Source organism: Anas acuta, chromosome 1 (genome assembly GCF_963932015.1).
Source record: "Anas acuta chromosome 1, bAnaAcu1.1, whole genome shotgun sequence".
Lineage (NCBI taxonomy): Eukaryota > Metazoa > Chordata > Aves > Anseriformes > Anatidae > Anas > Anas acuta.
In genome coordinates this window covers 122,865,704-122,891,536 of record NC_088979.1, presented here as the reverse complement: position 1 = coordinate 122,891,536, position 25,833 = coordinate 122,865,704, and the positions used below count along the sequence as shown (strand labels likewise).

The window sequence follows — 25,833 nt, the reverse complement described above, 5'->3', positions numbered from 1 at the left end:
GATAGCAACTATTATTGAAAAAGCAGTAAAGAAGACAGAGAAATGCCAGTGAAAAATACCGTCTAAATTTGAGAGAAGTATTTATTGTTGTCAGTGCAGAAATGCTTTTACAGTCTGAATTCCTTTCTACGACTTTTCCTTAGGACTCAGAAAATAAGCAAGTTTTTTAAAAATATCCTACTGCTGCAAGAGGAAGAACATGATTACAAAGGGAATGTTTCCAAAGGCTACAGTACTCCTCTTTTTCCTTGCTCTCTGAATCTTTCTGTTCAAGTCCACCTTCCGGTATTTGGCAATAAAATACATAGTATACCCTAAATCTACAGATGTATTCACTGTTGCAAAACTGTACATAAAAAGATGCATGTTTTTCTCTTGCTGCTTGCTGCAAATCCACGAGTGCTAGTGTCTCTCCCCTGCAACTTCCAGACCTGGGAAGTCCACAAACACGACTCAGGCACAGTATTCTGGTTGAGGTGCACTGTAGCCAGTGCAGGTTCTTGGGTTTGCATTAGCAAAAGGTGAAAGGAGAGCTATGTGATTCATTCAGATACTGTGCAGTAAGAGAATGGCATGAGAGAAAGAGATTGTTTTTTCCTGCTTTGTTAAAAAAAAAAAAAAAAAAAAAAAAAAAAGATATTTTCTTGTTCTTTGTTGGAACAGGAATCAACCTTTTGCAGCCTAGGAGGGATTCCACTGCCCCATGTTCTTTATCTTGAAAAGTAGCTTGTTCCAGCAACCACCTGAGCCTTAAACTCCACTGCAGTGAAGACATCAAAGGTTTTCCCTTCTTTTTCTTCTAGCTGAGGCTTCACCTTAAGGAAACATCAAGTTACTAAGACTGATGCAATACTCAAGTATTTAGGACTGAAGGCTCACATGATCAGTGTGCCTGATTACCCTGAAGGTATTATTTTTGTGTGTTAAAGCTGGGCCAGGAGTCTAGACAGGCAGCACAACCAAGACAGTGATGTGATTCTGTCGTCACAGACAGAAACCAAGTCTGGAGACAGCCTCTAACAAAGCACCGTGTTGTGATTCTAGAAGATTTATGTTGATGTTATTTCCACTGTTAATGTCTCAGCTTCCCTTTCTGTCCTGTGTATTTAACAACAATTATAAAGTGGTTTCCTATGTACATCCACAAGACTTTAGGTCTTTTAAAATAGAATATTTAAAACATATAATTTGTACAAAAAAAAAAGGGCTGTCTTCAGTGTTAGCTCCCTCTTCAAATCACATAACAGACAGGCCTCTAAAAACCAAGCTTGGAAAGAAACACCCCTCGGATTGAGGCTTTACAACACTTGACAGAAGTGTTTCAAACTGTAAATATTTCCCACCCACCCAAAATAACAAGCATTCTGAATCATTGTTCCCAGTTTCCAGAGTGTAAAACCTGTGCTGTAGAAGTCAAAATAACGTGCCCAGTACCCCTGGGACACGAGCTCTCATGAGTTGCTTGCACCTTTTCTGTCCCACACTTGGCTGCCTAGAATCTCATGGCTATACAGCAAGATTCCTGGGTAGGAAAGCAGATTTTAGGCTTTGTTCAAAAGGGCAATATGAAATAGTCTTGGAATCTCTGCTGCAAGCTTGGTGCTACCTGGAAGGCCTTCTTCATTGCATTGCATCGCATCATTACGAAGCCCTCACTCCACTCCTAGCACAACAGTAACAACAGTGAACAGATTTTCTCTTTTCAGGTATATTACACTTCTTCTTTGTACATGAATACATTTGCTATCCTGCCTGCATCCCAACTTGGGGGAAGTGAGCACGACTGCCACCGCTCAGGTGCTGGACCAAACTCTGGTGCTTTTCTGTACACAAGAGTGGATTCCGAATGTTAGGAAGCATGGTGGAGGGCAGACGTAAGTATCCCACTGTCCCTATCCTGTCCTGTGCTCCCTAACTAACCCTAGATGCTGTGCAGGTTTGGTTTCACAGGTCTCAGAATACCCCAGCTCAGCACATTTTCTATTTCCTCCACAAAGCTCAGCACTAGGCTCGGTGGCTCCCAACAGCTCAGAGTCACATGCAGCTGTAGCTTGTTGGGGTATCATGGCAATGACTCACCACAGCGTATGACAAATGGACATCCTGACACAGTATGGAGAGCTGAGAGAGAAGTAATCCCTGAAAGACCCAAGTTCAACCCACTCTGCTAATTCATGATCAAGGTCCAGATCTGGGGGTCCCGGTGGGCAGTACACTAAACATGAACCAGCAGCGTGCCCTGGTAGTAATGACGGCTAACAGCACACTGGGCTGCATCAGCAGGAGTCGAGGCAGAAGAGAGAGTAAAGTGATTATTGCCCTTTACTTGGCACTCGTCAGAGCACATTGAGAACTCTGTAAGATCTCCCTGGAGCCTTGTCTTCTCCAGGCTGAAGAATCCCAATTCCTTCTGTCTGTCTTCAGAGGAGAGGTGCTCCAGCCCCTTGATCATCTTTGTGGCCTAGGACATGGTTGGCTTTCTGGGCTGCAGGTGCACACGTGCTGTCTGTGAGGTGGGATGTTTTGTGATGGGATGTAAGTGGCACTGGTGTAGCTGTGGGCCATGCTAAACAAGTGCAGATAAAATGGTCTCTGTGTCTAGTGCCCCCTTTCCATTCTGGGATCTTGCTTAGTCTGTGACTGAATGCTCTTTCAGCTTTGCCATCAAGGTAGTCACAACATTACTGGGCCTCTTGATGTCACGTGTATCAAATACTGGACCCAACAAATACCTGGATTTCATCCCTTTTCTGGTTGAAACTTTGTTTCTGCAAGTAAAAGCACTTTAACGAGAAGCTTAGCTGGTATCCTTGCTGAGTCTTGATCTTGTGCAGGTAGTCATGTCTTATCACTCACTGTGCAACCATCAGACTGACCCACTTCCTTAGATGTCCCAGTCACTTCTATGCAGATGGTTTCATTTCTTGATTAAAAATTACTCATAAATACCTAATCCTAGGGTTTGGATTCTTTTGTTGTTGTTGTTGTTACTGTACCGATATTTTTATTGACTACAGTTTCTGTTTACTACTTAAAGTTGTTTACATGGAACCAGAGTAGAGACACAGTCAAGGTTGTCAATGTTCTGCAAGAGATTGTGGAGTAATTGCCTAAAGTGACTAGGAAGATTAAACTAATATTCACATTTTAAAGACAATGTCCAGCATTGAAGAAGCTTTCAGGGTGGAGTGTAGCTGCATTACCAAAGTGTTCCTTAGGCCTCTAACCTTAGATGTTGTTGCACTAGGGGAAGCTGGTGTGCTGCCTCTAAGAGGAACTGTACGGAGGGTGGAGCGGAGTGGAGTGGAGACATCGCGGCCAGGCTCCGTGTTAAGATGGGAACTCAAAGGTACAACGGAACTGATAAGCTGCATATTTGCTACCCTGGGCCAATGGCCTGCCATGTTTTTGACAAAATGCTGTCCTTTTGGTGAACTTTGCTCATTATAATATCATTATAATACCAAAACACACCTCCATCCCCACAGCTACCCACCTCCAAGGCGCGACCACCCCGTACTGAGCATGTGCTCTGAATTTCTCGAGGGCTATAACTTTAAACAAAAGCGAGAAAATTTAGCACCAATCATAAGAAAGGTGTGTATGACTAGAGTCACTCAATCTCCACCTAGAAGAGAAAAATAATATATATTGGACTAAGAGAGAGGGGATGTTAGGGAATATACCATCCTGACTTCTGGGACCAGTTGACGGGCTGAGCGTCTCTTCCCCCCTCCCACAATTGGGACACCTTTGGGTGACATTTGAACACTTGGTTATAGTGGGTGTCTCTGCAGAAACATAGAAATCTCTGTAGGGTCTTTGTACCTTTTTAACGCATGAATTGCCAGGCTGTGTATTTCATGCATGTTAGCTTGCTTTTGCAGACAGTAAATCATCGCTGGCAATCCAAAGAACCTGTGTCCCTCTTGCTGTAATAAATTGCACTGAATTGCATTGTTCCTAGCTGTGACAGTTCTCATTGAATGTGACTGTTAAGGATGTGTTACACTGTTGGTAAATCCGTGAATGTGATAGTTCAGTACTCTGAATCCAACCGGACCCATGTCGGTTAATTCTTTATTGGTGAATCTGTGACTGCGATAGTTTGGTACCCTGAATCTGTCTGGACCCGTAATGGGTAATTGTCTACACGTGTTAACGCGACAGAGCTGTAATGAGGAAGGCTGTTCTTTTCAAGGCAACGTTCCAAATGCTGTTTCATTACAGACAGTGTTTGATGGAGAGAGGTTTAGACTGCCTTAGATAGCCCGTTGCCACTGATGAACAAGTCTGTGAGATGTCAGCATTTCAAAGCGACTTCATGAGCTGTGTGTGCGAGAGAGCACTGCATCCTGGTGTTAGATGCATTTTGAGACAGCCGTTAATACATCTGTTGAAAGACAACGGGCTAATATTCATGTGTAAACTTCAGTGTCAGCTGAACAGTTAAGGTTGGCTTCCCTTCCCTTCTGCACAACTCTGCGTTCTGGGGGAAGAAAAAGGTTCTTGTGCTTTGAAGACAAAACCCAACAAACCCAGAAGTGTGGAATGACTTCCACACATTATTAACATCTTTAGTTTCACTCCTAAAGTTTACCTGAGATCATAACCTGACTTGTCTTTGTACTAAGTGCATTTCTTAGTAATCAGAAGCAAGAGTTCTCCAGAGGGGTTGTGTTGCTTTGGGAACCGAATCAGAATACCTTCCAAGGGCATTAGTGAGAGCTGCATCCTGGTGAGTGGAGAAATTTCTAAACTGGCTTGGTTTAGCCCTGGTGCTGTGCTGTTATTGGATGTACTCTGTGACTTGTGGCCTCAGCGTGGTGAGCTGGCTCTCCCAGTTAGCTACCTCTTCTGTCTTGCTATGTGAATGAGACATGTGGTAGGAACATGGCAGAAGACGATCAGTGTTTGAATGAATCAGCAATGTCTTGAACAAAAGAAAGAGATTGAATTCATTGGCTTGAATTGTCGTTCCCTCCATGAATGGGTCTATGAGGATCTCCTCATCTGGCATGGTGAACTGAGAGAAAATGGAAAACTTCCAACACCTGCCACTCCCTTTATTCCCAAGAACTGTGAATGTTGTTCACTTTGTTCGGGAAGTGGTATTAGGACAGCAGTTTTTCCTCATCCAGCTTTCATCCAGTTACATAACACTGCTGCTCAAGCTTGGGGCATTCTGCAACATCCTGGTTTGTAACATGCTCTTATCTTGATCTGTATACCATTGAATTTAGACCCCAGTCAGCCCTAGTTCTTCAATCTCAAGCTCTACGTACCAAGAACAGTCTTGAAGTTAGATATGAAGCATGTTTTCAGTCTGTTGCATCACTCGTTATCTGTGAGGAAGTCAATAAGCAGGAAATTGGCCCTGGAGTTTCAAGAAAAACATAAATGTTCCTGCATATAAAATCTGTCTTGATTGTCTGAGTGCTGGGAAATGCTGAGTGAGGCTTTGCTGCATTTCCTGAATGTATGGAGTGGTCACCTGCATGTGGGTGAAGAGGCTAGAGGCTTCTAGTTTGAGCCCTAACCAACTGTCTTAGGGTATGGATGGCTGGATACAGTCATTTACCTTTCTTGCTGGCATGGAGGCATTATACACATAAGATTTTAGGGTGCTCCTTACATTTACTACTATTATTATTAGTGCTTTATATGGCTTTTTGCTCCTGCTTGCACCATTTCTCCCCTCGTCCAGTTCTGATTAAGATTAGACCCCTCTCTTTACAGAGCTTGAAACCAAGGTAACCCTAATGCATTTCTTGCTGTTGTTGCTTGTAACTCTACCTTGTTCACTTTGTGCTTTGAACGACTCTTTGTGTATGGATCCCACTGTAAAGAGGGCTTTGTCTTCTGTACGTGATTTACCTGATGACTTCTTTCCTGATGTAAAAGTATTATTGCAACAATCAGGAACTGCTCTCGAGCCTTATTGGTCTAATGCAAGTTTGAATGCTCAATGTTATTACAGCCACCAACTTTGCAGATTTCATCCAAGATTTTTACTAAACCACCATCCCCTTACAAAAGGCTTCTGCCAGGTCACAGGCCTTAGCGCCTGCTAGCACAGACATTTCCCCAGAAGTATTGGTTTCTAAGGAAGAAGCTGAAGATTTGGAATTAGATGAATTTTTTGAAGAACCAGTTTTAAAGATACAAAAAATGGAATCTAGGTTATCCTATTCCTGTGCTAGTTCATTTGATGGTGTATAGTGAAATTCAAATGACATCAATTGATAGAGGTAAACGATTATTGTGGTGGCATATTAATCGTCTCACCTGGGGAGAGTCTTCTATTGTGGAATATATTGCCAGGCTTCAGACTTGTCTGTCTAACCCTGAAAAATATAGGGGAAAAATGCCCCAACCATTGAAGCAATCACTAGAGGAATTGTAGCATCACCGCAGTGCTCAAGGGCATCTGGACCAGCTAGAGGCCCTTTTCAATCTAGGTGACAGTGTTTGGCCTCTAGACAACAAAAGGTCAAAACCACGGCTGAATATGGAAGGCCCTGGTCCAAATCATGAGACAGACTGAGTTCACATGTGGGATCCCCGGGCCTGCATCTAGCTGATGCATCATCAGAAGCATCTAGCTGATGATGCCCCCAGCCGGGAGACAATACTCACGGGATTCATCAACTCGGCTTGTTAACAGGATTATACAAAATACCTGGGTGCAACTTTAATTCTAACTGGAAAATACCTGTCTTTACAGAAACTAGTATTGCTCCAGAGGCACAACAGGAATTTCCTTTGAGAAACTGGAAATATTTATCCCCAGGTTAATTTTGGCCCAAGGGTATTTCCTATTTTCCAGTGCAAGCTGGGGTAAAGGTAAAAAAGTATCCAGGTTTTGAAATCTCCCATGAATCCCTGTGTGAACTTGATGTGCGTACGATGGTTCAGGCTGGGATCTTGTACAAACAGGAGTCAAAGCACCAAGACTCTTCATAATGTCAAGCCTAAACCTCCCCTGGTGCAGCTGGACACCATTCCCTCAGGTCCTATCGCTGGTCACTAAAGAGAACAGATCAGCGCCTGTCCCTTCGCTCCCCCTCGTGAGAAAACTGTAGGTCGCGATGAGGTCTCTCCTCATTTGTTAAGGGTTCAACTGAAGGGCATACCTTGTGATTCCAGCTTTGTTTGCCATAGACATTTTTCTACTCTGACGTGGCATGTTACAATGTATGCAAAGAGCATTCTTAGGAATACAGAGATGTACTATGTTCCCTCAGAATATAATCCTACTGATTACAGGCCTATTCTCAGGAAACCCCTTGATAAGTCCTCTGTGCATTAAACAGTTTTCCTGAAGCTGTTCAAGTTGCCAGCCAGGAGATATTCTGATTAAGATTAGAGTAGTGATTGGTTGTATTTGTTAATAGTCATAGGACTCCATGGTACCTAGAGGTATATATATACAAGGTGCCTGGTGACTCTTCTCAGACTACTCTGGACTTCCCTCCTCAGAACCACCCATCATTTCGGAGACGTTACCTGCCACCATGGAGACTGGGGACTTATCTGAAACTCAGCCTGCTACTCCAGAAGTCCAGCATATTGCTGACCAGGTGAGTTGCAACCTATCTGAAGATAGAGTCTGTGTGAAGGGTGAATCTTGTGCCAAGGCTGGGAGACCAGGTGGTGATACTGAGTGCTGAAACTGAAGCAAATGCCCTTGCCAGGAAGTATTTTTCTCAGTGTTCTGCGTGGGCACTGTGCAAGTAAGACAAACCCAAATCACTTCTCTGTTTCATCCTTGTCCATAGGCAGGCATACTACTGGCTACCTTCACTTAATCTTTGCATACAGTTAAAAGACCAACTCTACTGTTCTTGTACTGTGGTTGCTATATTTGAAAGGAGAAGATTGTACCTGATAAGTACCGATATGCAGCTATTAGGAAAAAAATTTTTAGGAAGCCTAACTCTAACGTGATGTTAAAGAATGCTGGAGGCAACACTTGAAATAGGAAAGAATGCTGGAGATTTGGTTGTAAATTGAATTATTTTGATGGTTCTGGGTTTATTTTCTTACAGGTACGTGTTTAGAAATATGAAAACTGGAGTGGTAGAAGGGAAGAACAGCCTAAATATGAACCTGCCAACAGTTTTTTTTTTTTTTTTTTTTCTTTTTACAGGTGAAGCCAGAATTTGAAAGAAGGGAACACAAAAGATATGATACCTTTCGAGCCATAGTATATAGGACTCAGGTGGTTGCTGGAACGAACTACTTCATTAAGGTTTGTATGTGTTATAAGAGGGATTACTTTGTAGTCCAACAATATAGGTGACTTGCATAGTGGCTTATAGCAAGAAAGGGAAGCAAATGTAGAAAACCTGATGTGACCAACAAGAATCAACACTATCTCTAGCTGCTTATAAAATTCCTGTGTCACTACTCTAGAATAGAAGTATAAAAACTTAAACAACTTTCACTGTGCTTCTTGAGATGTGAATGATAACTTTTGTAAGATCATCTCACTTGAAGACAGTGGATAGCCTTCTCAGCTCAAATTATCTCAACTAGCCGGAACTGTGCTCTCTGTTGCCTTTCAAGGCAAAGCAGCAGAATTCATATTCTCTTGTGTCCTCCAGTACTGTTTACTATAATTAATTTGATTTATTTTAACAAATTCCATCTTAATAAATGCATTTATAGTACTGGTGACTGATGATGTCTTTCCCAATTTTGCAAGTGACAGGAAACACTTCTTCAATTTAGCATTAACTGGAATGAGCTCTTTTATACTTGGGAATTTTCCACATCACTAATATTTTACCAACAAATTTGCAGCTGAGATGTAATGCAGACAACAACAAACACAGTGCAACACTGCAGTCACCAGAAGGCATGTAAAGACCTCTTAAGAGCCTAAGGCATTAAACCTTCCTTTAATACCGTAGACCTCACACACTAAGAGTTGAGCACCTGTTGTATTTGGCTCTGTATGCAGGAAATTCTGTGCAACTGTGTAGGAAATCTTTGTGAGGGCTTTCTGGAGGGGAAGGCAAGTTTATTTACAAAATGATTTCAGCCGCTCATGCTCATCCCTGCAAGCACAAAGACATGTCATGTTGTCTGTCCAGGCAGCAGTGGGTTTGCAGTAAGAAAGACCAGGGATCTTGGCTTTCAAGTTGTCATGGCATCTCTGGGGTTGTTCTTAAGACCATGTGAAGGTTTTGGATAGATCTTTTTGTACCGTCTAGGAGCTGATATGGTGTCTGCATCTTATCCCACCTCTGAGCCATTAGGACTTAGGCTTTTGTCTCCTGCTCTAAATGTCCCGAGAAGTTTGAAGCTGATGGACAAGGATCTCGAAGAGCTAAATGGAATGCCATCAAAAACTTTCTCCTTTTGTTTCTTCTGGTGCTTGTACCCCCAAGAAGTCCTGATTTTCCATTAACATCTGTCTGATGTTCTTTATGTGTTTTATTACAATCTGTGATGCATAGAGACTGAGTTCTCCATGTATTTCCTGCCACCTGTTATCATCCAGACTTGGGCTAAGTGTCACTGTAGTAGAAGTGAAGATATGCCTAAACTTAAGCTTCTGAGAGAAGATATCTCTCCAAGTATGTAAGAGCACCTTTTAGTTTCACATATGATCCTCATTCTCCCGCTGTTCTGGTTTCTAGGTCCAAATTTCTGATACCAGCTACGCCCACTTAGTGGTGTTCCAAGCCCTTCCCTATGAGAAAAAAGATCCCATCATTATCAGATATGTGATTGACAAAACCAGAGATGATCCTCTGGAGTACTTCTGAGAGATGGTGGGGAATGTTTCCCGACTTCTGCAAGTTGCACGGGGATTCTGCCTGTGTCAGTAAATGCATGAGAATAAAATAAGTTTTGAAAGCTGTGTTCATCTCCTGCTTGTTGTGTCTGAGTCTGCCGCCTGTCTAAAGCTTGAGAGGGCTCTGAAATACTAGTCAGAGCTGTTCCTGCCTCCTAAGGTGCTGTAGCTCTAAGACAGAGTACACTCCTTTTCTCTCTTCTTTCCTAGTACTGTCAGTGTTTTTAGGTGTAACAGGCTACCTGTTTCTTGGGTTTGCTCTTAGTGCAGTAAACATAAGCTACTGGCTGCTAGGGGAGGAATTGAGGAGCCGAACGGTGTGCCCCTCTGTAAGGGCAGCTTGACCAGTTAGGGTTGTGTGAGAAAAGGCATGACCTACTCCAAGTAGCACGAAGAGTGACCTCCTGCTGCAGCAGGAAGAGCTCAATCCCAGCACCCAGGCCCTGGAGCAAAGCTTGACCATCATGATTACAGAGCATAGAGGTGCATGCAGCTCTTTCATTTTTTGTAGAATCACAAACCTGCAATGAGATCAATTTTCAGTTAAGCTCTGAGGGAACAAAAGAAGAAAGCAACCCCAAACCATGACAACCATATTTTTGTGTTAGCAGCTGCTTCGGTAGGTGCTCTTGAATTACATCCGGTGCAATCCAAGCCAACGAGTTTGGGCATGCATTAAGTCTAGCATTATCCATGCTAACTGACCTCTCTCACAATATCATTTGGCAATATGTTTAGCTTTTTTGAACCATATAAAATACTTCAGGATCGAGAGTTTACCAGCAACAAAGAATACCATTTCCAGAAGCCCCTTATTTTAACAAAACAAGCAGTGCATAACAGCCCTGACGTATTCCACCAATGTTCTAAGTTGGGAGTGTGGGAGGACTCTTTGGGTTGATGTGAGCAAAAGAATATATGCAAAAAAGTAGTCTGAGCTCCCTGAAGTTTCCCTTAATGCTTTAGGAAGCAGAACATGCTCTAAACCGTGCTAGTTCCATGCTCACACAGCATTCCTGCCCCAAGAGGCATACGAATGTGCATGTGTAGTTTCTTCAGTGTGGAAGCAAGAATCTGCCCTGGTGTCATACACAGATGGGCTGTTTCTTCTCAGTTCAGAATGCAGCACCACCTCTCCCAAAGTAAAATATCAAAATTACCAACACACACACACATACACCTGACCTCCAACCCCTATCCTTCGTCCCTAAAGCCTTTGTTGTTGCCTCACCCAATTAAAACAAAGTATTTCTAAGTAAAACAAATATTCATGTAAACATAGATGTGGTGCTTAGTGGCACGGTTTAACAATGGAATTGGCAGTGTTAGGTTAAGGGTTGGACCAGATGATCTTAGAGGTCTTTTTCAACTGAAATGATTCTTATTTAGTCATTTGGAATGTGAAAAAGGCTCACGGAAAAAAAAAAGAAAAAGATAGCAACTATTATTGAAAAAGCAGTAAAGAAGACAGAGAAATGCCAGTGAAATATACTGTCTAAATTTGAGAGAAGTATTTATTGTTGTCAGTGCAGAAATGCTTGTACAGTTCGAATTTCTACGACTTTCTACGACTTCTCCTTAGGACTCAGAAAATAAGCAAGTTTTTTAAAAATCTCATACACCCTCTACTGGATATTACATCCTACTGCTGCAAGAGAAAAAAAGATTAAGGGAACGTTCTAAAGACTACAGTACTCCTGATCCTCTTGCTTTCAAAGTCTTTTCTGTTCAAGTCTACCTTCCACGAGTGTTACTGTCACTCCCCTGCAACTTCCAGACTAGGGAAGTCCACAAACACGACTCAGGCACAGTATTCTGGTTGAGGTGCACTGTAGCCAGTGCAGCTCCTTGGGTTTGCATTAGCAAAGGGTGAAAGGAGAGCTATGTGATTCATTTAGATATTGCACTGTAAGAAAATGGCAAAAAGAGAAATGGATTTTCTTTCCAGCTTTGTTAAAAAGAAAGATATTTTCTTGTTCTTTGTTGGAACAGGAATCAACATTTTGCAGCCTATAGAAAATATACATAAGAAATCATTAGGAAGTCACATAGTCACATAAGTTTGCTAGAAATAAGTCAGTTCATCATGCTTCAACTTGCTGCTCTGGTATCCGTGGAGACTCAGTGGCTTATTCTCATGAGGAAGGCTTTTGAACACCCGCAGGTGCACAAACTCATCATTTCCAACATGGACCTGAAAGGCATAAAAACAAGTGAATGCTATGGAGTAACAGTCGCCTTCATCGGGAGGGATGATTTAGGTTGGTGTGTTTGAGGCTGGGGAAGCAGAGACACAGTAAGGGAGAACATCACCTCAGAAGGTGTGGCCTTGCTTGAGGCAGACTGAGAGTTGTGACTTTGTGGAAACACCACCTGATCTTTCTGTCTGTTAATCCTCCCTTCGCCTGAGACAGGGAATGTGTCTCAGAGTTGCTGAGAAGTGATTAAATACATGAAAAATACTCTAATCTTATCCGGAAGAACAAAGACTGAAATGCTTTGATCACAGTTGCTTATTTTTTTTTGTGTGACATCACTATACACAGAGTCAAAGCAGGTTTGATGCTTAACTGTATCCTTCCACATTTGGACTTCACTTAATACAGTATCAGTGCTCAGTGTCATGGATGTGTAATTTTTAAAAAACAAGTTTCACTAAGTAAGACAGGCTGGGAGGTGGGGGTGATTTTTTTTTTTAATTTAAATGCACAGGTATATTCTTATTAATGCCAAATCACAAGAGTTCCTGTGTAGGTAAAGTAAAGGAAAAACGTGTTTTATAAAAAACAAAAAAGGACAAAAAAAAGGGGGGGGGGATTCCACTGCTCCATGTCCTTTACCTTGATAAAGTAGTTTGTTCCAGCAACCACCTGAGTCTTATACTCCACTGCAGTGAAGACATCAAAGGTTTTCCCTTCTTTTTCTTCTAGCTGAGGCTTCACCTTAAGGAAACAACAAGTTACTAAGACTGATGCAATACTCAAGTATTTAGGACTTTCGGCTCACACTATCAGTGTGCCTGATTACCCTGAAGGTCTTTTTTTGTGTGTTAAAGCAAGGCCAGGAGTCTAGATAGGCAGCACAGCCAAGACAGTGATGTGGTTCCATCACCAGAGACAGAAACCAAGTCTGGAGACAGCCTATACCAAAGAACTGTGTTGTTATTCTGGAAGATTTATTTTGATGTTATTCCCACTGTTAACGTCTCAGCTTCCCTTTCTGCCCTGTATTTAACAACAAATGTAAATTGGTTTACTATGTACATGCACAAGACTTTAGGTCTTTTGAAAAGAGAAGATTTAAAACATATACAATTTGTACAAAAAGAAGAGGGCTGTCTTCAGCGTTAGCTCCCTCTTCAAACCACTCAACAGACAGGACTCCAAAAAGCAAGCTTGGAAAGCAACACACCTCGGATTGAGGCTTTACAACACTTGACAGTTCTTCCAGCATTTAATAACTGCAATATGAAGCGTTTCAAACTGTAAACATTTCCCTCCCCAAAATAAGAAGCATTCTGAGTCATTGTTTCCAGTTTCCAGAGTGTGAAACCTGTGCTGAAGAAGTCAGAATAACTTGCCCAGTACCCCTGATAGGGACATAAGCTCTCATGAGTTGCATGCACCTTTTCTGTCCCAGACTTGTCTGCCTAGAACATCATGGCTTCTTGGGTAGGAAAGCAGATTTTAGGCTTTGTTTACAAGGGCAATATAAATTAGTCTTAAAACCCCTGCTGCAAGCTTGGTGGTACCCAGAAGGCCTTCCCCAGCTGCAGTGCATCATTACATAACCTTCACTCCACTCTCAACGCAAGAGTAACAGCAGCAAATAGTTTTTCTCTTTTCAGTTATATTACACTTCTTCTTTGTAAATTAATACATTTGCTGTCCTGCCTGCATCCCAACTTGGGGGAAAATGCGTGCCACTGCCACCACTCAGGTGCTGGACCAAACCCTTGTGCTTTTCTGTGTACAAAAGTGGATCGGTAGCCACCCTGTCCCTTGGAGCTGTGACCATACTCTACATCTTCCCTCTGAGGTCACAGCTCTATACTTCCTCCAGGCTATAAGCAGTACATCAAAAGTAAGATAATGATGTTTGGATGGTTGTGTACACATGCTTTTTGGCATATAGAAATCAAAGTGCACCCAATAATTTTGCATTTGCAAATGCATGGAGGGGTGAGTCCCAGAAAGCACAGTAATTCAGTCCTCCCTGCTTCTTCCCACTGAGTCAGAGGATGGAGCAAGTGGTTTCCTTTCTCATTCCTAGTAGAGCTACTGTTCCAAATTTTAGGAAGCACAGGGGAGGGCAGATGTAAGTGTACCACTGCCTCTATCCTGTCCTGTGCTCCCTAACTAAGCCTAGGTGCTGTGCAAGTTTGGTTCCACAGGTCTCAAAATTGCCCCAGATCAGCACATTTTCTATTTCCTCCACAAAGCTTGGCACTAGGCTCGGTGGCTACAAACAGCTCAGAGTCACATGCAGCTGTAGCTTGTTGGGGTATCATGGCAATGACTCACCACGGCATATGACAAATGGACATCCTGACTCAGTACGGAGTAATGATGGCTAACAGCACACTAGGCTGCATCACCACTCATCAGAGCACATTTAGGATACTCTGTCCAGTTTTGGGCCCCCAAAACAAGAAAGAGAGATGTCAATAAACACAGTGAGCTCAGTGAAGGGCCACCATGAGCTAAGATGGCTGCAACACTTGCCCTTTGAGGAGAGAAAGAATTTTTTTTTGTGTATGAGGACAGTCCAACAGCACAACAGGTTGCCTAAAGAAGCTGTGCAGTTTCCATCATAGAGTTTTTCAGGACCTGAGTGAACAAAGCCTCAAGCAGCCTGGGACTGCTGACCCTTCACTGAGCAGGAGGTGTAGCCCCTTCCCAGCTGAACATCTGCAATTCTGTGACAGGGCTGAAATCACATCTTGGCAGCTCTTGGATGATCTGCACAGCCTGTTTGCGCACTCCCCAAACAGCTACGAGAACGACAGTGGTTCAAAATCACCCTGACTAATCCTTGGCACAGCTTCCAGCGAGAAGCCAAAGATGAGCAAACCCGGGAGGGAATCCTTGCTCTTACGAAATAACACCGCGGAGGCGAGAGCTGGAAAAGCAGGAAGAGGAAACGCACCCGCGTTCAGCACACCGGCAGGCTCTAGTACAAAGATTCAAGCAAAGAAGATCATTTGAGAAGCCTATCCTGATTTCACAGAGCATGTTTTTCTCGATATCTATCCCTGCAGGCAGCGACCCCAGCACCGTGGGGGCGCAGGGCAGCCCCCAGCAAGCCCACGCCGGGCTCAGGCCCTGCGGGAGCCGCCCGGGCCCGCGGGGTCTCGCCGTGCCCGTCCCCCTCACCTCGTCGGCGATCTTCTGGGTCTCGCTGGTGGCAGGCTTGGTCGCCGAGGCGCCCCCACACAACATGACGGCGGCCTCCCCTCCTTCCCTCTCCCTTCCCGGCCTTTCCCTCTCCTCTCTCCGCCGAGCAGCGGCCTCCACGCTGGGGCCCGCCCCGGGGCCGGGCCTGCCGCCGGGGCGGGCGCAGGGCGCTGGGTGTGTGTTTATTTCTGGCTGCTCTGAGCAGGTTCCATACAAAAACAACAGCAAACCCGCCTCCCCCTGCGCATCCCCAAGGCCCCTTTGTAAATTTGGTAAATATATCCCTGAATTTACCAGCGGTGGGTGTTGCATCCTGCAGGGGGTAAGGGAGGACACACGTGAAACAGAACAGGGAAGGAGAAATTCTGTCCCCTTTCCCCGTCCCTTTTCTGATGGTCCAGCAGATACCAGCCAAGGGCACATGCTTTGATGTAGATTTTTGAGCTGTGGGGGGTGTGAAGGGGCAGCCATTCACACGAGTGACTTCTGATGGGGCATGCCAGTGGAAGTTCTTGGGCTTGAGCTTTCCACAGAAGCACGTAACCCAACTTTTTTTCCATGCATGGAAAAAAAGAGTTTGGTTGCAAATCACCTTCATGAAGGGGTTCCTTCTTTACCGATTTCCCTAGCCTCTAGTGCGTGCGTCACTCAAATAAGGCTGCAGCAGAAGTACGCACATAGCCCGTGTGGCTTGAGGCTTTCAGCGCAGGGTAAGTGTGCAGTGAAGGTGGATGGGGCTTCCCCAGGAAACTGAGCATTCAAATCTGTCACAAGGAAATTATGGCAGGCCATTGGAGCCTCATTGTGTGCCAGGGTAGAACTTCCTTTTAAGTAGATGTAATGAATTAAGAACACCCAACAAGCTTAGCAAACAATATCAACATTATCTACTGTGAGTGTAGCCAGTGAATATTGTCCTCCAAACAAAGCAGGCAGGGGTGACTTCATTTCTCACATTATATGTGTTTGTGCACAGTTTATATCTTGTGTTGTCCTCATTTGATTCATGGAGAACTTCTATACTTTCAAGGCTGTCAGCTTCAGGGGCTACTTACTGAGTCTGGCCTGTAGGAGTGGTTCACTAGCCCTAAAGTTATTTGGCTACTGAACTTTTACTGAGAGTGAACTGTAATTAAAGTATTTTTTTTAGTCCTTTTGCCATCTAATAGCTATCTGCATTCACATGTTTGCTTAGACCCAGGAATCCATGGGTTTCAATTAGCACCTTTAAATTAAGCCTGGGGGCTGCAGTCAGCAGCAGCCTGGGAGAGGGACCTGTGTTTTTTTCAGAAACAATGAGCAACTCCCACTTGGTCCAGTGTTTTCTGAAAGTGTGGCTGCAGTGACTTGTGTTTTCAAACTCTTTTTCTTTCCTTTAACCCGCAGTACCATAGCTTTAATCACATATTCTTATTTGCAGGCCGAACAGTTAAAGTTGGATTTGTTCTTACATTGTGTAATTAAAATTTGAGCCCACTCCAAGTAGAATATAGCAGAGCAACAGAAGGGTTAAAATAACTTGTCTCAATAGCATTCTTCATTGGGTTCTGGATTTCCACTGTGCCCCCGTAAAGCAAAACTCCTCAGCAGCCAGTGGAGGTTGCAAAACAAAGTTTTTATGCAGTAATGTCACCTGTAAGTTTTATTTTCCTGCCCTGGCGAAAGAACAAACAAGCAAAAACAGTAACAAGAGAATTGTATTTTCCCCAACACATTCACACAGTCCTTTCATCTCTGCTCATGCTAAGCTGCAGGCCCGTATACCTTTCCACAGGGGTCTAGACTACCTTCATGTCTGATGAGTGAAGGTACTGACATCTTCACAGCAGATGCCTGTTCTTGTATATGGGATCTGTAAATAGGTAAGTAAATTCTGCAACATAGCCTCACCCTTCCTGCTGGACTGCCTAGAGGCACTCTTTCTTTCATCAGGCTGCAACAAAATTCTCTTCTAACGATTCTCTTACTTCAACCTTTCCAGCATGGATGGAGAGGAACCAGGCATACCCTGCACAACCAGGAGCACTGGTCTGCTTTTGGGGGTGTAGAACAAGAGTCAAGAGTAATGAAGGTCAACTGTGCTCTCTTCTGAAGTCCTTACTCTTCTCCTCTAGGTACAGTGCACCCTTCCTCTTCTAAGTACCCTCTCTTCAAGACGGGCCAGGAGGGACATAACCAAGTAGAAGGCATATAGGAACCAAAACATACACAATTTACTCATTTGTCTGTTGGAATATCTCAGAGCCCAAGTCTGTACATTTTCTTCACCCCATCATCTACCAGCATGCACACTTGCAATATTCATCTGAAATATTACCAAATTTGGGGGCTATTTCTCCATCCCTAACTCCTCCATTTCACCTTGTTTTATTGGCTTTGTATCAGGCCCACGAGTACTGTCATGACTAGCGCAATGCTATGTGTAGGTGTGAGGCAGATTAATATGGCAAAGCACAACACTGACTATGGTGTGAAAGGGTTAGCCATGTATGCCATGTGGAATATTACAGCAGCAACACTTTGTTAAGCATACAACTACTAGCAACATAATCAATCATGAATACATGTCATTGTGCTCTCGCAACGTTCTCCAGGGGCATTTACAAGCTGTTCTCCCCCTCCACCGAAGCAGGCAGGTTGGAGGTAAAGCCACCTCAGCCGGAAGAAAACAGTAGGAACCTAGTAGCTTGGTCTAGTGCAATGGAGTCTAGGAAGGGTATAGTCCAGTATTTCCTGCTGGGCGGAAAGGAGAAATTGGGACATTACTAAATATAAATAGCAAGGCGCTCTGTCACATTAAATACTTTACATGTTCACACCCTTGGCTGTACACAGCATGCAGGACGTTGGGGGCTTTTTTATTTTCCCCCTGACTGTGCTTTCCCCAAGTGAAACTGTGTATCTTGCTTTTGAAGAGCTGAGAGTCCTGATGCACATGGTTACAGATCACATATACTGGGTAAAGAGGGAATATTATACATAGTGGGGAAGAGGAATATTATACATAAATGTAAAAGCAGAGTATAGTGGAATTGCCCAGTGCCTCCCGTAGTCAGCTGAGTTGCAGTCTGGCAGGAAAAGCTTACAGAGGCAAGGCAGCATGCAAAGTTCTGCTTAAGCCCCACCAGAGGCAATCTTCACTTGTCCTTCCAAGATGTCCTGATTTCAATAAAGCAAATGCAAATTCAGTTCAAGGCTCCCCAGACACAGGCTTCTGACAGTCCTTCCTCTGGAGGCATGTGTGTTACCCTGCCGGCACTAACAATAACGTGTGGTGGGGCTGTGTCACAGATATGTATCTTTGTTGTCTTTCCCATTCAGAAGCAAGAGGTGAGCAAGTTCCTCTTGGGGACTGGTGCGCTTTTCATGATCTTCTTTTGTTAGGAATGTACCGTGTTCTCTGTGACAGAGCCACCTCCAGTGCCTATAAAATTTCGAGAATTAGCTGATGGCAGGGAAGGCTCTGCCTCAGGGCTTGGTACCTCTTCTTTGGTGTCTCCCACCACTGATTCCTGCGAGCTGGACTCTGGGCTGGAAGCTGCCTGGAAGCCAGGCTCAGCACCGAGGGACTCACTGTTCTGCAGGGGAAGCAGGGCCCGGTGCCGCATCAGGCTGTCGTCACTGTTCTGGGCCTCCAGGGAGTTCCTGCGCTTGGTGTTCCTGTTGGCCATGGCGTTCTTCTGCGGTTCCTCGAAGCTCAGGGACAGGGTTACCGTGCCGCTCCCGAAGCTGACCTTTTGCTTGCACCCACGCTGCTGCTGGCGCTGCCGCTCAGCCGAGGCTGGTAGAGGAAAAGGGTCTTCATGGTTGCTTTTACTGCTGATGGAGGAGGAAGGGGTGGATCCAGTGGAGCCCCCGAGGCTGTTGGAGCGCTTGCGTGACACATTGCTCCGTCTCAAGGTGGCCCTGGCAGCCACCTTGAAAGCATGGGCAGCTGTGCTGCAGCGCACTTCCTCGATTGTGTTGCGGGATGGCTTGAAGAGAATAATGTAGACTTTGTTGAAGAAGATGCAGGCCAGGAGCCCAAAGCTGGCAGCCAGTATCGCAATCACCTCCACAGCAGAGACAAACTTGCCATATGTGCTGGCATAAGCAGGGATGAAGGAGATCCAGACAATGAAAAAGATCAGCATGCTGAAGGTGATGAACTTGGCCTCGTTGAAGTTCTCAGGCAGTTTTCGAGACTTGAAGGCGAAGAAGAAGCAAATGGCTGCCAGAAGGCAGGTGTAGCCAATGAGGAAGCCAAGGGCCATCAGGGAGCCCTCATGGCAAGTGATGAAAATAATCTCGTCCTCCAGCTCGTGGTTTCGATAACTGGATGGTGGGGCTGTGTAGAGCCAAATCACGCAGATGACAATCTGTACAAATGTGCACAAGAAGACCAGGAGGAACTGGAGGTTGAGGCCCCACCACTTTCGGTGGAGGCTTGTGGGGATCTTTGCCTCGAAGACAAGCAGGACACGGTTGGTTTTCACCAGGATGCAGGAGATGCAGAGCACGAAGCTGATGCCAAAAGCTGGCTGCCGCAGACGACAAGTCCAGTTCTGGGGCTCGCCAATGAAGAACAATGAGCTGGAGAAGCAGCAGAGCAAGGAGAAGAGGAGGAGGTAGGACAGTTCCCGATTTGTAGCCTTGACAATGGGAGTGTTGCGAAATTTTGTGAAGACTCCCAGGACAAAAGAAGTCAGGAAAATTCCCAGCACAGCAAAGAGAGTCAGGGCAATCCCAAAGGGCTCTGTCCAGGATAGAAACTCTATTTGCTTGGGGATGCAGGATGTGTGGTTCTCATTGGACCAGTAATCCTCAGGGCATTTGTCACAAGCGCTTGCATCTGAAAAAGAAGTGACAGGGAGAGGGAAGGTTTGTCAGAATAAGAGACTGAAGTAGGAGACAAAGTGCATGGCAGCTACGCCCTGTTCTTCACCTTAAATACAGGAAGTGTTCCCTTCAGATGCCTGCAGGTTCACAATATCATTTATTACTGTCTCAGAGTGTTCTACAGTGAAACAAGAAGCCTGCCAACTTAAAACAAAACAAAACAAACAAACAAAAAATGAAAACAAAACAAAAAACAACAACACGATAACAACAAAAAAAATCATACCCATGCACTCTGCTTTTTGGATCCATTTCTTGGTAAAACTTTGCAAAGCTTGTTTGATTACTTTTAGCTGTTACACAAGCTGTGTCCAACTCTGTTTCTATCATCTGCTTCTCTCTGTCTTCATACCTCTCGCACTCTTATCATCATGTGAAACATCCTGCCTGTCTCTACTAGAGAGAAAATGAAAAACGTGCTTGCCTCCTTAAGTGCTTGAGAGCTTATTTCTTATTCCTTGGAAGTGAGTCTTAGAACTGTGTAAATTGCTCATCTCTGAAGGCAGGAAATGCCCTTGACTCCCAGCACACTCTCATTTCATGCTGGAACATCATGGGAAGATGTGTCCTAAGGATACCACTCAGACAAGCGTCTCACTGATAGTTGCAGGGGGAAAATTCATGCCTCTGTCTCCTTCTTCTGCATAAAAATAATTAGAACCTATTGGGATGGCAACATCTGTCTCCAATGGCTGCCATAATCAAAAGGGAAGAGCCTGTTGCTCCTGCTTTTCAACCCAGACAGGTCTTGTGCTCCATTGGTGAGGGTCATGACTCCTTTGATAGCAGTGGAAAGGGGTTGAGAGCAACGAGTTGGAGGTTACATCCTGCCTCTTCCTTTGGGATCCCATCAGGATAGCAGTGCTAATGAAGAAGTCGGGAATTGAGTGCAAAGTATTTCAAGCTCTCTCTTCTGGAGGGGTGACTGTGGGGAGCATCCACTGCTTGATATGATTCTACTCTCCTAATGACTACTTGTCTCTCTCACCTAAGTTGTTCACCTGAAAAACTTGCACTGGATGTAAAAGCACACTCAGAAGCTCCCATCACCATGTCATTTCATTGACTTTTGTTCAGCCAATCTTTTTTTTTTTTGGTGTGTCTTTTACCCGGAAGCCTATTGCAAACTGCATGTACTGCAAAGCTAACTTCACATGCCAGGGAATTCAGCCACCTCCACCTGATACAGAGGCAACTATTTATCACTGCATCCTAAAGAAGTGCTTTCATTTTTGTCTTGAGCTGACCTAGAGACTACGCTGCCACATAAGGGAGCAAAACAGATCTCCCTCCTCCCCCAGGGCTGCTCATTCCTTCCCCTCTTTGTGTTAGCATGAGAGTTCATGCAGCTTTTTGTTCCAGTTGGAAATGCAATCTGCCAAAAAATGAGATTGTTTTCAGGAAGACCACAGACCTGATCCAATTTGCTCTGTGGTTGCACAAGTACTAGACAATGGATGAAAGCAAACAGCTTGGGGAGGAGACGAGAGATTGTCTCCTTCGGTAGTATCACTATGTCAGTTTGATGAGGCTGGTTGTGAAACTGTTCTCTGTGCCTATAAAACTGGTAAGTACAGGAAGTGAAGAGCATTGCTGTCAGCTGAAATTGCAGCAGAAAACTGAGGAGTCAGAAAGCAGTCATTCCCTCAGCCTCACAAATTTCACAAATGTACCAGGGCCAGCTCCCAAAATCTTGTGAAAAACACCAAATGACGCCTATTAAAAATGACCAGGATTGCTTCAATTTAATTAAAATATGTTACATGTAAGCAACTTGTAATATATGTTTATGTACATATAATGTTTTAAAGTACTATATGTTTACTGTGTGTTCTTGTAAAAATATTACGACTCCTGTCTGATAGGATGCAGATTAGATTCTCTCCCTAAGAAGAGTACTTCTTCAGTCTTGCATACAACCTACTGGTTTTCATCTCTAGTAAGGTCTGCAGTATGCGCTGGGGCTGGTGCTGCTGGAGAGGGTCCTGAGCACTCTGCAGTATGTGGGGGTCTGCTGCTTGAAAGGATTTACTTGCCTTCATTAGCCTGGGCATGTCCAACACCGAGGAAGTTGTTGGTGTTGGAAGTTGTTGAAGGAAGAAGATGGTGTTGGACATTCAGAAAATTTCAAGCAACTCTAAAACTGGAGTTAATTTTTCCCTTCACTGCAGAACCTGTGAGGCTTGATCCAAGCTCCCACCTCAACCAACAAAAAGAATGCTGTGGCTGTGGGTGTTTGATAGGACCCAAGAGATTCTGCTGTCTTGCAGCACCAATGTTAAGAAGCTGTGGTTGGTGACCCCATAAAGGGAAATCATAGAATCATAGAATCATAGAATATCCTGAGTTGGAAGGGACCCTTAAGGATCATCAAGTCCAACTCTTGACACCGCACATGTTCCTCTTTGCTTTTGAAGTTGGGAATGGAATGGTCTTTATTTCTCTGTAAAGCATGAAATAAGAAGCTAATAACAAGAGGAAAGATGGAGGCAGACAGATAATTACAGTACTTAGGATTAGGGTAGAGAGTGTCTCTTTCCTCCAGGTTTTTTGAGAAGCAAAAGCTATTGCTACAATGCAGTGGAGTTTGCCTGTGGCCTGAGAGGCTTCCTATGTGCAAGTCCTTTTCAATTTCTCTGCCTTAATTTTCCTAATTCAGAGCACGAGTGACAAGCAGCTTAGCAGAACACAAGACCTGAGGACCACAGGACTCAATTCCCGTAAAATTCTCAGGAGAATGTCCTTCCAGGCTTTCTGTGAAGGCCCCTGGCAAAGCAGCCTCCAGCTCAGTAGTGCAGGTAAGTCACTTCAACAGAACTGTGGGTGATGGACAGAGGGCTCATATGGTCCACTGCAAACCCCAGAGCAACCCTGTGGGTATTACCTGTTTCATCACTGTACTCCCCGTCGGGGCAGTCCACACACTCGAAGCAGCAGGTGGGCTCTCCCTCAATAATACCTTTTCTGGTGCCTGGGAGGCAGTCCCTGCTGCAGTTAGAGAAAGGTACCTGCAAGAAAAGAGCCCACAGAAGGTTAATGGTAGCAGTGCCCCATGTACAGACTTCCCACAGCAGGACCTTGGGATTACTCCAAGGGTGGTGCTGCTTGGTTAAGTGTTGGAGAGCCTCAGACAGTCCCCTCTTCTTTCCACAGAAGAGACACATCTTGCATAATAGTCTTCCCTTAAGCCTCTGAAGTGATACCTGTTTGAAGGATTGCATCAAGGAATGATGGGGAAGATCAGCAAGAGCTCTGTAATCTCTACTGTGTTGTGTGCACTGTGAACTGGTTTGTGACCCATGAGACATATGCCAAAAAACAGTCAGTAGGTGATTAAAAGAAAAGACAATCCATGTCTACTGGCAGGAATTTGAGTCAGCGTTGGAGATGATGGGCTCTGACTACTGATCCCCAATCCCATAGACTGCATATCAACTATTAATGATTTATGGGGCTTAAAATGGTTCCCCGAAACCTACTTCCTCCCAATGTCCTGAAGACCCTCTCTGGCCTAGAAACAAAAGTAACATAACTATGCGAGAGAAGCCTTCATATTAAAGAGAGAAAGGCCCAATTTTAACAACACCGAGCATCTACAGATGCAGATCATCTATATGGCAGATACAGAAAAGGGGATGTCCACAAGAAGTACACCATGTTGAAGTCCATAGAGGAGACTTGTAAACCCCCATCTCACTTTCATCAGAACTTTCAGCAGAAAGGTTACTTGGATTTCCAGGCTTTTGCTGCTGCAAATGACCAGAAGTGTCACCTTCTGACTGCACATTTATCTATGCATGAACCCACCTGGGCATGGTCATACCCTGTCAGTGAGTGGTCAGATGAGCATGCATGGGCATGTAAAAATGTTAGTTAAACCCACATTTTCCACTGCCAGCAGAGGTGCCCTGACCTGTATGTAGCTAAGGGCTGCTCTGGTTGAAAGCCTTCACTCATGTTTTTTTGCAGGTTTTCTGCTATGTGGAAAGGAATGGCCTACCCTTCTTCATTTCTTACTGTAGGATCTAAAACCTACCTGAATCCCTTTAACTTCCTCGCTTTTCCTATTGCCTGGCCCAAGTGCTGCTAACCTTCTCATCTCCAGAAAGCTCTCTGTGGATATGCTTAGGCAGCGACCCTGGGTTTTAGTCTAGAAATTGCCTGTGTGCAGGTATAGACCTCAGCCACAGGGTAAGCAAGTCATGGGTAGTGGCAACTCCTTTGTGGAGATGCCCACCTTTTGGCTCAGGTATTCACATGCAGCTGAGAGTGGTTGCTGCTGCCTGTTGCTCTGAAAAATAGTTGCAGCACAGTTTGGGAATCCTGGTTCTAAGCTGTTAATCAGGATTGCAAAATCAACTAGTCAGTTGCATATCCAGGGCAAATCCCAGCAGCTCCCCACCTGAAGCACTCTTTGCAGTGAATTGTTAATACCTATTCCCTGGGTCAGTTTTTCTGCACACTGTGCATCCACCAAGAGGATTTGATCACTCTAGACTGTCCTTCCTAGGCTGCCAGTGATGAGCTTGAACAGGGCTGAATCAAAATGCCAGCTGAAGCTGTGTGCTGCTTCTCCATTATCTACTAGCTGAGTGTGCTGCCAAGGAGGAAAATTAAATACGTTTGACATGATTTCATCTTGACAAATCCAGGTTGCCTTTTTCTTATCAGTTTACTATCCTCTAAGTGTTTTATAATTGTTTAATATATTTTTTATCAAGTTTTTTGGGTTACTGAAGCTCAGCTCAATTGTGTGTAATTCCCTTGGCTCTCCAATATCTGCTTTTAGAAGCAGGTATTATGGTTACCCTCCCCTAATCCTTTGAGACATCACTCGTCCTCCACATTTCTCAATGACAAATTTCTAGTACTTTTGAGATTGCTTTGGCTGTCTTCTTCAGTATTCTGTAGAAAATTTCATCAAGTTCTGCCAGAATGAATCTATCTTACCTACTCTTTAACTTGTTCTTTTGCAAATCTGGCCAATACTGCTGTTCCCATGTTAAAATTAATTATGTTTAATCTTTTTTTTTTTGAGGAAGATTGAAAGCCAGAAGTCTTCAAGGAGTAGTGTACTGGATAGTCTTTTGAGCAGAGCCTTTTATCTTGAAGAAATTCAAATTCTATAAACTGAAAAAAAAATACCTACAGTAGACCTAAAGATCATGATCCCTTCCTGGTGGCACACAATTTACCTGTCCTGGCATGAAAGTCATCAATATCCAGCTGCATAGGACAGTGAATAGAGATAAATGTTACACTGTTGGAGGAATGCAGACCAAAATAAAACATAATTACTCAGTTTAAGTGGAAAAAAGAAAGGAAAGGAAAGGAAAGGAAAGGAAAGGAAAGGAAGGAAAGGAAAGGAAAGGAAAGGAAAGGAAAGGAAAGGAAAGGAAAGGAAAGGAAAGGAAAGGAAAGGAAAGGAAAGGAAAGGAAAGGAAAGGAAAGGAAAAAGGAAGGAAAGGAAAGGAAAGGAAAGGAAAGGAAAGGAAAGGAAAGGAAAGGAAAGGAAAGGAAAGGAAAGGAAAGGAAAGGAAAGGAAAGGAAAGGAAAGGAAAGGAAAGGAAAGGAAAGGAAAGGAAAGGAAAGGAAAGGAAAGGAAAGGAAAGGAAAGGAAAGGAAAGGAAAGGAAAGGAAAGGAAAGGAAAGGAAGGAAAGGAAAGGAAAGGAAAGGAAAGGAAAGGAAAGGAAAGGAAAGGAAAGGAAAGGAAAGGAAAGGAAAGGAAAGGAAAGGAAAGGAAAGGAAAG

At 44.1% G+C, this 25,833-nt stretch overlaps 3 protein-coding genes across 5 annotated transcripts in view; 1 reads left to right on the top strand and 2 right to left on the bottom strand.

The window, feature by feature from the left end:
• Positions 1-3,650: 3,650 nt before the first annotated feature.
• LOC137864689 (leukocyte cysteine proteinase inhibitor 1-like) lies at positions 3,651-9,876 on the top strand. 3 transcript variants are annotated; one of them, XM_068699103.1, is made up of 5 exons: positions 3,651-3,757; positions 6,728-6,846; positions 7,483-7,583; positions 8,153-8,254; positions 9,651-9,876. In XM_068699103.1, the coding sequence occupies exons 3-5, from the start codon at positions 7,518-7,520 to the stop codon at positions 9,777-9,779; spliced, it is 297 nt and encodes a 98-aa protein (XP_068555204.1). In that variant the 5' UTR covers positions 3,651-3,757; positions 6,728-6,846; positions 7,483-7,517; the 3' UTR covers positions 9,780-9,876. The 3 variants fall into 3 exon arrangements, with proteins under 3 accessions (XP_068555204.1, XP_068555186.1, XP_068555196.1); XM_068699085.1 differs by lacking the exon at positions 6,728-6,846 and having other exon boundaries at positions 3,676-3,757; XM_068699095.1 differs by lacking the exons at positions 3,651-3,757; positions 6,728-6,846 and having other exon boundaries at positions 6,855-7,583.
• Positions 9,877-11,304: 1,428 nt separating this feature from the next.
• On the bottom strand, positions 11,305-15,361 carry LOC137864648 (cystatin-B-like). The gene is made up of 3 exons (XM_068698957.1): positions 15,184-15,361; positions 12,649-12,750; positions 11,305-12,002 (listed from the first exon to the last, which is right to left on the bottom strand). Exons 1-3 carry the CDS (start codon positions 15,247-15,249, stop codon positions 11,874-11,876), a joined length of 297 nt encoding a protein of 98 aa, XP_068555058.1. The 5' UTR covers positions 15,250-15,361; the 3' UTR covers positions 11,305-11,873.
• Positions 15,362-16,800: 1,439 nt separating this feature from the next.
• The window catches only part of CASR (calcium sensing receptor), a 72,685-nt gene continuing 63,652 nt past the window's right edge, over positions 16,801-25,833 (bottom strand). The window contains exons 6-7 of the mRNA XM_068698942.1: positions 22,967-23,090; positions 16,801-20,035 (exon numbers count right to left, since the gene is read on the bottom strand). Of these exons, the coding sequence (XP_068555043.1) occupies positions 18,585-20,035; positions 22,967-23,090 (1,575 nt within the window). The 3' untranslated portion in view covers positions 16,801-18,584. The remainder of the gene's footprint in view (positions 20,036-22,966; positions 23,091-25,833) is intronic.